Source organism: Gadus chalcogrammus, chromosome 12 (assembly GCF_026213295.1).
Source record: "Gadus chalcogrammus isolate NIFS_2021 chromosome 12, NIFS_Gcha_1.0, whole genome shotgun sequence".
In the NCBI taxonomy this organism is placed as follows: Eukaryota; Metazoa; Chordata; class Actinopteri; order Gadiformes; family Gadidae; genus Gadus; species Gadus chalcogrammus.
In genome coordinates this window covers 1,008,514-1,019,929 of record NC_079423.1, presented here as the reverse complement: position 1 = coordinate 1,019,929, position 11,416 = coordinate 1,008,514, and the positions used below count along the sequence as shown (strand labels likewise).

The 11,416-nt window shown below is 41.9% G+C and overlaps 2 protein-coding genes across 2 annotated transcripts; one reads left to right on the top strand and one right to left on the bottom strand.

Annotated features, from left to right (window-relative positions):
- Nucleotides 1–216: 216 nt before the first annotated feature.
- LOC130393578 (uncharacterized) lies at nt 217–5,919 on the bottom strand. Its single transcript, XM_056604263.1, has 13 exons — nt 5,786–5,919; nt 5,021–5,078; nt 4,698–4,748; nt 4,575–4,592; nt 4,254–4,315; nt 4,087–4,167; nt 3,314–3,526; nt 2,474–2,531; nt 2,152–2,202; nt 2,037–2,080; nt 1,715–1,778; nt 1,543–1,628; nt 217–1,342 (listed from the first exon to the last, which is right to left on the bottom strand). Exons 1-11 carry the CDS (start codon nt 5,875–5,877, stop codon nt 1,718–1,720), a joined length of 789 nt encoding a protein of 262 aa, XP_056460238.1. The 5' UTR covers nt 5,878–5,919; the 3' UTR covers nt 217–1,342; nt 1,543–1,628; nt 1,715–1,717.
- A 915-nt stretch (nt 5,920–6,834) lies between these two features.
- On the top strand, nt 6,835–9,662 carry c12h1orf52 (chromosome 12 C1orf52 homolog). Its single transcript, XM_056603830.1, has 3 exons — nt 6,835–7,301; nt 7,463–7,673; nt 7,943–9,662. The coding sequence occupies exons 1-3, from the start codon at nt 6,999–7,001 to the stop codon at nt 8,095–8,097; spliced, it is 669 nt and encodes a 222-aa protein (XP_056459805.1). The 5' UTR covers nt 6,835–6,998; the 3' UTR covers nt 8,098–9,662.
- The last annotated feature ends 1,754 nt before the right edge of the window (nt 9,663–11,416 follow it).

Here is an 11,416-nt window from a genome sequence, read left to right as displayed (position 1 = left end):
CAGGGCCCTGGTCCGACCAGGTTTGATTCAGAGCATATGTTGCTATAGCAACTAACATACCGTGATCCTTTTGGAACGGAAAACCTAGGGTTACAGCAAACCCTGGGTTAACTTACCCGGTTATGTGATAAAACCAATATCATCCGACTGCAGACACAAATGGGCGTTCCCGTGTCGTGGGCGTTCCCGTTCACGCAGACTAAAACGCCCCCCCCCTGCGTTCTCGTGTGGTGGGCGTTCTCGTTTACGCAGGCTGGAACGCCCCGTTCTTCTTCGTCGATCTAGTAGTATGGGCAGCATAAAACTGACGTTAGCGCCCCCTTCTTCTTCGATCTCGTAATACGGGTACGTTAGCCAGCTAGGCCTACAGAATGTTAGCTTACCCTTATGTGTCGAATCTCGGCCCAAACTTCATTCCCCCTCATTACAGGGAGGGAGGCTCCATGATCTCATGTTCATTATCTTCTGGGTTAGTATAGGTAGTGTATTAGGTATAAGTGAGATGTTTGGTATAGTTTAAGAATATGCCCAAATTAAATAATTAATAGATTAAAATAACAATTGGGACATTATGCAGTTCAAATCCAGTTACCAGACACTATGAAGGCTCAAACAGTAGGCCATTTGACTCCAAGTGTTCACTTACTTTTCCCACTGAATGTTTTAAATAAAGACAAAATACAGTAATTGCTCTGTAACAATTAACCTTACAACATACATCGTAGGCACAAATGTATGTTACATGCATCGTATAGCATTTGTCACAAAAACAAAAAAGAAAGGAGTAATAAAATACCAGCATTTCTGGGCAGATACATTTACTACAGTAGTATGTACATTTACAAATGAAAGGGATTGCAAAAAAAGACGTCCCAAATAAAACGAAAAAGGAGTAATAAAAGAACATTATGCTAGGCAGACATCTTTTATGACAAACCTGGCATATGCAACGTGCCTCAGTACCAGGGGTGCGCTAGGCCAATTCTTCTTTTTTGAGAAGCCTTTGAGGCGTAGCGCAAGGCCACTGACACAGCCTGCATTGTTGTACATCTTTCTAACCGTTATGTATATGAGATTGTCTTTATTAAGCTTAATGTCCCCTGCCAAATTGTCATTTATATATATGGAATGATGGAGAGGCTTGATAAGTTCTCGGAATGTGTTTGAAACCCTGTTGAACACGCCAAGCATCGCCATGTCCAGTCTCAGCGTCTCTTGTACAATTTGCTGAAGGACTTCGGGTGGTAAGAATGGCCTGTCCTCTGTTGTGCCAGATTGGAGCGTGTGGCTGAGATGGGGAGATGGAGAGGGTGAGCTTGGTGTGCCAGCTAGTCCTGCAGGGCTAGAGAGAGCGAGAGAGCCGAAAAAGAGTGAAGGAGAGCGAGAGAGAGGGAGAGAAACAGGGATTATGATCAACCTTCAATCACACAAGCCCAGACCAACACCATTAAACAAAAAGGCAATCACTGATCGATCAAAAGTCTGAGAAAGAGCAAGAGAGAATATAAGTAAATAGAAAAGTATGGACATAGTATGTAATACCTTTCACTGCTTAGTGATTGGAAGGTGTGACTGAGATGGGGAGATGGAGAGGGTGAGAAGGAGCCAGCTAGTTATGCAGGGCTAGCCTAGAGACGGAGAGACAAGTGTATTGGCTACGATCTTCGTGAGCACCAAAAATAAGTAAATAGCAACATGGACACAGTATATAAACCTTTCAAGCATAAAGGTCTCCAACAGCTGTCAAACCACCACCTCCTGATAGAGAGCATGTCCCCCTGAAAAGTAAAATTATGCTTTAAATGACTTCATAGCCCAATACAAATCCATGTTACAGTACTGTTTAGCAGTGTACTATGGCAGTGTAAATTATTGTGAAGATGTAGCCATCTCCTCCCGTAAGTGCAGTACCTGAAGACAAAGGAATGTGTATGACCTATGATGCATGTTAATTGTAGCCTCCAGTAAGGATGACTAAATTATTAAAAGCCTTATATTTCATGCTACACATCTGATTGAGATTAGAAAGAACTCACCTCACTGAAATCATATTGCTTTTGAGGGTAGAATACATTGCGTACTGAAATTAACATGCAAATGAGTTAGTTGTTTTGCAAACTAGTCATCATTTCTGAAAATAATGCATCTCACCATCAGCATAAACACCCCACAGCTGTTGCTCTGATACTGGTGAGGTGCGTCCTGTGGTGGTAAAAGGGGAATGTGATTTGTCAATGATTCTTATTAGTATATAATGCCTATAAACTATAAAGTGATATCCACCCTCATTTTGTAGCTACATACAAAAAGTGCACAATGCACTTTCAACAAGTATTTAGCAGCAACCAGGGCCCATGAGCGTCACATAGGAACACTTCATTAAATCATAATAAACAATCAAGAGGCCTGCCTGTCTACCAGTGAATGCTACTCTACGAGATGCAATGAATCGTGCGCCAGCCACACGTTTTACCTCGTCAGCCAAGTAAAGTCCCTTCCATGGTCCATTGGACAAAGCATGTGCCAGGGTACTGAAAAGGTTTGGAAGACGTGTAAGTTGCAATTCATATCCATCATCATCAACACGCATTCAGTACACACTACGCTTCGATTTCACCCAAGGGTGAATTAAAAGTACATGTTTTCCTAAACGTTGGTCATCAACGAGGTAATAAAGTAGTAACTGAGGGCACATCTGTCATCTGTTTTTCAGAGTGCTAACGATCTTTATTCATTCGTTGCGCTGCGACCGAACTGACAGAATTCTCTGATATGCCATGCATGTAAACATACTAGTTAGTTTAGACGTACTAGTACGTTTACATGCACAGTTTAATCCGATGCGTGTGTCACCACAACGAAGCAGAGTGGCCGCGATTTCATGCCTCTTACCATGCCAGCTGACACCTTAACATCCAACTTAACAATGTACTTTGGTAATGTTAACCTCACAGTAAAATAATCGGCAAAGCCTTCGCTGCAAACTTTACCCTACCTACAAACCGTCTTAAACGTTGCTGATTTCTGAATAGTATATTCAACGTTTATGGACGATAGCATAGCATTCGCTGCCACCGAACCATGCTTGTCACGAGTATTTATATCCGATTCGAATTCGGATACAACGATACCACAGCTTATCAGTGATTTAAATGAGAATACTTCACAGCCAATGTTGTCAATTAAACAATATCATACTTACTGACATAATCTCTGATCATAACCCTTTCGTTTTTCTGGAAAGTTACTACGAGGTAAAACCGCCAAAAAAGGAAGGGTAGCATACCCAGCATGCCTTGCGAAACTCACTCACCTCTTCTTGAGTGATCGATGAAACGCTACAGGAACGCCTGATGGGCGTTTTTGTGTCATGACGGGAACGCCCGATGGGCGTTTTTGTGTCATGACGGGAACGCCCAAGCCTGCAGCTGGACCCTTCTCGTCCCCACGCCAGCTCCAGAGCTGTCGTACGCACGTTTCTACAGCTATAGTTCCTTTGGCGACACTTAGAGGTGACGCTGGGAAACTGGGAAAAAAGGTGAAAACAATGACTCAGAGTGATTTGCACATCAGAGACACACTAATGAACAATTAACACACCTTGCAATTATATGGGTGGCTATAAAAGCATGCGCAATGGATGAAGATTTTCTTTTTTAAAAATGGCTGCGTTAGCGTTGTTAGAGGACATCGCAAATGGTCAAATCCGAAGGGCGCTGGAGACGCCGGGACCGACGGAGGAGACGCCGGGGCCGACGGAGCAATCCGTGCCCTCTCCTTGCTTGTCTATTCAAAAATAAAAAATTTAAGTTAATAAACATGGGTGGGGAGATGGAGAGGGTGAGCTTGGTGTGCCAGCTAGTCCTGCAGGGCTAGAGAGAGCGAGAGAGCCGAAAAAGAGTGAAGTAGAGCGAGAGAGAGGGAGAGAAACAGGGATTATAATCAACCTTCAATTCAATCACACAAGCCCAGACCAACACAACCCACACCATTAAACAAAAAGGCAATCACTGATCGATCAAAAGTCTGAGAAAGAGCAAGAGAGAATATACGTAAATAGAAAAGTATGGACATAGTATGCAATACCTTTCACTGCTTAGTGATTGGAAGGTGTAACTGAGATGGGGAGATGGAGAGGGTGAGAAGGAGCCAACTAGTTCTGCAGGGCTAGAGACAGAGAGACAAGTGCATTGGCTACGATCTTCGTGAGCACCAAAAATAAGTAAATAGCAACATGGACACAGTATATAAACCTTTCAAGCATAAAGGTCTCCAACAGCTGTCCAACCACCACCTCCTGATAGAGAGCATCCCCCTGAAAAGTAAAGTTATGCTTTAAATGACTTCATAGCCTGATACAAATCCATGTTACAGTACTGTTTAGCAGTGTACTATGGCAGTGTAAATTATTGTGAAGATGTAGCCATCTCCTCCCGTAAGTGCAGTACCTGAAGACAAAGTAAGGTATATGACCTATTGATGCATGTTAATTGTAGCCTCCAGATAGGATGACTAAATTATTAAAAGCCTTATATTTCATGCTACACATCTGATTGAGATTTGAAAGAACTCACCTCACTGATATCATATTGCTTTTGGAGGGTAGAATACATTGCGTACCGAAATTAACATACAAATGAGTTAGTTGTTTTGCAAACTAGTCATCAGTCATCATTTCTGAAAATAATGCATCTCACCATCAGCATGAACACCCCACAGCTGTTGCTCTGATACTGGTGAGGTGCGTCCTGTGGTGGTAAAAGGGGACTGTGATTTGTCAATGATTCTCATTAGTACATAATGCCTATAAACTATAAAGTGATTATCCACCCTCATTTTGTAGCTACATACAAAAAGTGCACAATGCACTTTCAACAAGCATTTAGCAGCAACCAGGGCCCATCAGCGTCACATAGGAACACTTCATTAAATCATAATAAACAATCTAGAGGCCTGCCTGTCTACCAGTGAATGCTACTCTACTAGATGCAATGAATCGTGCGCCAGCCACACGTTTTACCTCGTCAGCCAAGTAAAGTCCCTTCCATGGTCCATTGGACAAAGCATGTGCCAGGGTACTGAAAAGGTTTGGTATACGTCATCAACACGCAAGTACATGTTTTCCTTAACGTTGGTCACCAACGAGGTAATAAAGTAGTAACTGCGGGCACATCTGTCATCTGTTTTTCAGAGTGTTAACGATCTTTATTCATTCATTGCACCGCGACCGAACTGACAGAATTCTCTGATATGCCATGCATGTAAACGTACTAGTTCGTTTAAACGTACTTTACATGCACAGTTTAATCCGATGCGTGTGTCACCACAACGAAGCAGCGTGGCCCCGATTTCATGTCTCTTACCATGCAAGCTGACACCTTAACATCCAACTTAACAATGTACTTTGGTAATGTTAACCTCACAGTAAAATAATCGGCAAAGCCTTCGCTGCAAACTTTACCCTCTACCTACAAACCGTCTTAAACGTTGCTGATTTCTGGCTAGTATATGCTACGTTTATGGACGAGATAGCATAGCATTCGCTGCTACCGAACCATGCTTGTCACGAGTATTTACATCGGATTCGAATTCGGATACAACGATACCACAGCTAAATCAGTGATTTAAATGAGAATACTTCACAGCCAATGTTGTCAAATAAACAATATCATACTTACTGACATAATCTTTCATCATAACCCTTTCGTTTTTCTGGAAAGTTACTACGAGGTAAAACCGCCAAAAAAGGAAGGTTAGCATGCCCAGCATGCCTTGCGAAACTCACCTCTTCTTGATTGATCGATGAAACGCTACAGGAACGCCTGATGGGCGTTTTTGTGTCATGACGGGAACGCCCGATGGGCGTTTTTGTGTCATGACGGAAACGCCCAAGCCTGCAGCTGGACCCTTCTCAACAAATCAGCTAGAGCGTCCATAGGGAAAGCACGCGTACATACCGGTAGCAAGTTGCCTGGAGGGGCGTAGCAGGAAATAACGAGGAGACAAATTGTGACACCTCCCGACACAAAAAGCTACCTCAAAATAAATAAGGTGGAGACGCAAGCCATTGGCTGTGACGGCCCTGATCATTACAAAGGGCTCTGCCCCTGCGTCTCACCACACAAGCACACACGAGCCACCTCCGATGCATGCTTGGTGAAACGGCGAGATCGAGCACGCATAAAAAAAAAAAGTTGCATAGTGGGCCTTTAAAATGGCCAAAGACATAGCCTACCTGCTTGACTTTGGCGGCACTTTCTTAGATAAAGCAGGGTTGCACTCTAGTGGATAGTTTATGCAATTACCTTCTGCCCATGCTCTCCTTCAATCTCTGCCTTGTAAAGTAAAGCCTGAACTGTACGATGTTCAGTTGACAGTGCATAATAAATAAAAAAACTATGATCAAGAAAAAAACTAGTCAATACAGATCACAATACAGACACTGCACAGGTTCCTTCCTCAATGAATAGGACTAAGCTGATTATTCTGTAATATTGAGAGCAGAACCTAATAGGGGAAGAAGATGACATTGTCTTTTTGCACCTGCAACACTTTTAAAGTGCAAAACAACTAGTTATAACTCATAGTGCATTCATACCAAAAAGGTTTCTCATTAAACTTGTTTGTAAATTTTACCCTGCTAGTTTTGCTTTTAAGTGTATTATATTTGCACATTTAAGAAAAGAGAGTCCTCAAAATATACATGCTATACAAATGCACTGTGGAGCGACGAGCCTACAAATATTTTCTGGTGTAAAGACACGTTATTTTAAACCACATTGAAAGGACGGGCTTTATTGGCATACATAACAAGGGACATGTTTCTTTACTGGACTTGCTTCACGACACTGTCGCAAAGCCCTGCTAACAACTGTTTTGGTGGCTCATTCAAAATGGAGTAGATGGTGGTTGTTATTTCCAGTTCTTTTAGTATATAAGTATAATTGTATTTATTTAAATACGGTATTACGCAAAACTATTTATATTTCACAGACATTATGACAGAGGAGAATAAATCGGATTCGTTCCATTTCTTTTCAAGCTATGACGATTTGAGCGACAGCAGTGATAGCAATTCTGACGAAGAGGACGAACGAGTAAAGAAATCCAAAGATGCATTGGGGGGAGATGCTTCGTCAAGCGGGGGCAAGTCTTTGAAACAGTCCGCGAAACGAGAGGCCAGTGTCCCCTTACCAAAGCCAGACGAACTATTCAAATCGGTTTCGAAGCCTGCTTTTCTTTACAATCCACTAAATAAGCAAATAGACTGGGAAAGTCGTGCGGTGAAAGCCCCAGAAGAGGTAAGTGTGTGTGTGTGTGTGTGTGTGTGTGTGTGTGTGTGTGTGTGTGTGTGTGTGTGTGTGTGTGTGTGTGTGTGTGTGTGTGTGTGTGTGTGTGTGTGTGTGTGTGTGTGTGTGTGTGTGTGTGAGTGAGAGAATAACTATATTTTCGTTTTTTCCAGCCGGCCAGAGAATTTAAACCCTGGAAGGCCAATGCAGTCCCCCCTCCCCATTCATGTGCATCAGAGCCAGAGAGGAAGAAAGGAGCTCCGCCTGGGATGGACATGGCCATAAAGTGGTCCAATGTTTATGAGGACAACGGGGACGACGCACCACAGCCTTTTACAGGCAATGCCCGGTTCCTGCCAGATGAGGAACAAGCCCCTGATTCAGGTTAGCTCTGAGAAAGAGACAGAGAGCATATCAGGGTTCTGTTTTAGTTAAAACGGTATTGCTACAAAATTTGGAGAAATGTTGACAGTTATATTGCAGTATGAGTCAACATTAGCATGACCCGACCAGTTTGTATTATCCCAAAGGAAAAATGTTACACAGGGGCAGACTTCTCTGATTGCATTATTCTATGAACACTCCATAAATCACTCAATAATCTTAGATAACATTCCCTAACCCCCAAATCCATTTATTCTCTCTAATCTTAGATGAGGATACAGAGGCTGGCTCTGCCTCCGCCAAGAAGCGGCGTGTGGAGACCTTCCAGCAGAAGGAAAAGAGGAAGAGGGACCTAGGTCAGGCAACCTCCGACAAGAGTTTTGTGGAGGAGGAGAAGAGAATTCTCAGGCAGAAGGTCGAGTAAGGCCACAGTCCCCAGGACTAATGTCCCCAGGACATTAGCGACCTGACTCTGGTTCACAAGCTAAATCTGACTATTTTATTTCAGTTTGCAAAATTAACTTTCTGGATGCAACAGTGTCTGATGTTTTTAAATTGCCAACATCCTAGTCATTGTAACATTTAAGTTCTTAAAATACATTATCAAAGGTTTGTACATACATGCGTGAAATAGATGTTGCGTTGGTCAGCTTTATTTTACTTTTCCCTTTATAGATGTTAAAAATACAATTATGGATTTGGTAAATAAACATGTTATATATATTCTGTATTCTGTATTTTTTTGTATTCTAAACTTGTAAGTAAACAAGTGCCCATCAGAATATTACATTGTATTTCAAATTGTATCCATTGAAAGTTTGAGCTGTTAACCTCACTTATGTTGTTGTAGATTCCATTGAAGGCATAATAAATGAACTATTTACGCTTATTTAAATTCAAAACCATAAATTCACAGACTGTAGGAGGAAGCACACTGATAGCTATTAGACATTGTTTACAGACAAATAACTCTTCTTCTTTTGAGTGAAGCCATGTCCAGCGGGGTCACATGTTTAAGTATTTTCACGGAACCTTTGGTTCTAAAAAATATGTAAAAAACAGTGTCACAATTTCTCCTACTCAGAAGACCCACATGGATTTTTTGTTGCTGCTGTGAATCTCTTTGAATGGCTTTGTTTTCCATCTGCTTTAAAATTATGAAAAGCATTCCTGCCTTTTAAGGGTAGGGTCTCATTATGAAACAGGTATTTGGTTAGCAGGGGGCCACATCCTGTGTTCTCTTCCCCTCTGAATGTGTTGACAGACCAAATCTTCATATTTGAGAAGAGAAGGTTCCAGTATTATATTACATGCGATATGTGAGACCATCATCCGCCCTTTATAAGCCATGACCTGGTCAATTCCCACTCAGTTACTATTTATTAAATATTGTTTCATAGACTGCACTCCATTCAGACTAAATGGGTAGCATTAAGCCCGTACACCTCAACCGGCTTGAAACAAACGGCAATACAGTTTTATTTTATATTTTAAAGCTTAAACAAAATGTCCTGGGGATGCTTTTTAGTTCTGCGAAGATCGTCAATCCCACTGTTTGTATCAGTAAGGTTCACAACCTCATCATGCTGATGATAGGTTGGTGCTCTAGCCTGCATCTAGAAGCTCCACTTATGGCTTACATCATATTTTTGTTTAAATTTGCAAAGCGTCTTATTGTTAGTATGGTGCCTTATTTGTTTTATTTATATGATAGCAAAAGCCGTATACAGCAATAAACTTTAGCTGCATTTGAACACAGTGTGTATGGTTTTCTGGCCTACTATTAGTATGAAAGCCATAAGTATGCAAATTTTTTGGACATTCTAGTGTTTCAGAATTCAATCTGATGCCCTTAATTGATTACGACACGCTACAAACTTATCAGGTTATTTTACCTGTTATTTATTTATTTATTTATTTATTTGTTTGTTCTTGTTGTTTGTTGTGATGTGGTTCCCCCTGGGTCTGAAATAAAGAATTATATGTATGATTTCAATATTATAAAATAATTGCTCTTATGTATTGAATATATATTTTATGTATTGAATACATATATATATATTGATTGATTGATTATTGTTTTGATGTCTTGTTTGTGCAGGCTGGTCTAGGCTTTTGGTTGTTATCATTGTTGGGTCTCTGGCTCAATCTGTCTTGAATCTTGGGTCTTTAGGCCCTGTCCACACGGATGAAGCACCCCCCCCCCCCCCCCCCCCCCCTGTTTCCCTTTGAAGCGTTTCAGGATTTTCTCCGTAATGATGGAGTCATTGCGAAAACACATCTAGCTGTAGAAATGCTGTAGTACATATTCCAGGCCTATTTGTGGCTCTGGTTCTCCGCCAAAAAAAAGAAGAAGACGAGGCGGAGCATGCGCATCAAGCCTGCGGCGCTATGTACAATCATGGAAATATTATAAAATGGATAACGGATTCCAAAATGGTGCCCATTTATTCCTATGTAAACTGCTCAATGGCGCAGGGCAACATCAAGGAGAATTTTCTTTCAATATTCGCTCGGTATCTCACTATGGGACACGCCCCTAGCACTGTACCCCAGAAGCAATTTTACACTACGCCAGTCGTGACTGGCCAACAGACGTGACGTCTGCCTGCAGAGGAGGAACTCCCTCCTACTACATAAGTCCCGTCCTCACGTCATCTCTTCAGTCTTTAACCTCTTCTCGCTCCTAGAAGCACCTCTCTGACAGAAGTTGTAGACGGCCTAGCATACTGTTCCCAGAGCGAGCTAACCCCTCGGTCACTGAACGCTAGCCTACATCGCTACATCTGACCTCTGTGAGGCTAAAAGCTAGACTGTCACCAAACAGTAGCTGCTAGTACCCATACTAGCTGCTAGTACCCACACTCAACCCGGTCTCACGAAAATACGTGACACTGTCACGTTATTTAATCTATTGAAACGTGATCAGGGACACGTATTTTCAAAATTTTCGTGTCAAAAGGCACAAATTTCAAACCCATGTATTTCAATTGGAAGTATTTGTCGTGTCATAAGCACGACTTCCAAACTAAGGTTCTGTCCGGGAGCGTTCTCCCTAATGTCCCTTAAGGAGCTCCGTACAGAACATTTAATGTTAAAAATTGTGTGTGATAACTAACAATATGACAGCTTTTGGCCACCCGTTTCTACTTAAACTTGTCTGTGAACAATATGACAGCTTTAGGCCACCCGTTTCTACTTTCACCTTTGATTCTGAGAAATTGTGACAATTCACGGATATATTAAATGTTGTTTGTATGTCTTGTTGTTTTGATCTAGCCATAGATCTATTGTCTTGTTTTTGGCTATGTGAATGGAAGTCCGCGTCGATGCCTCGCAAGTCCAGTGTCGCGAGCGGAAGTGACATCTAGAAATCATACCGTATAATAATGGGTTATCATTAATATTGATGTGTAGGGGTTGATTATAACTCATGAATAATATTGTTGATACCACAGTCTGGGGGAATACTCGTATTCTGATTGGCTGCAGGGTGTGTATTATCTCCTGATATAGGCCTACAGACACCTGCTAAGTAGTTCCAGTCAGTGTTTAGATTCTCTGCCCGAGCCTGAGCCTGACCCGACCCGACCCGCGGGCCGGGTCGTGCCGATATTTTCCACCACTATCCTCGGGCCGGGCCTTTGATCGAGCGATTTTATTTTTATTTTATCATTGGTTTATTGGCCTAATCTGAGGAGAAATCTATGCCATAAACAGAAATATGATAGGTCTTTATTACA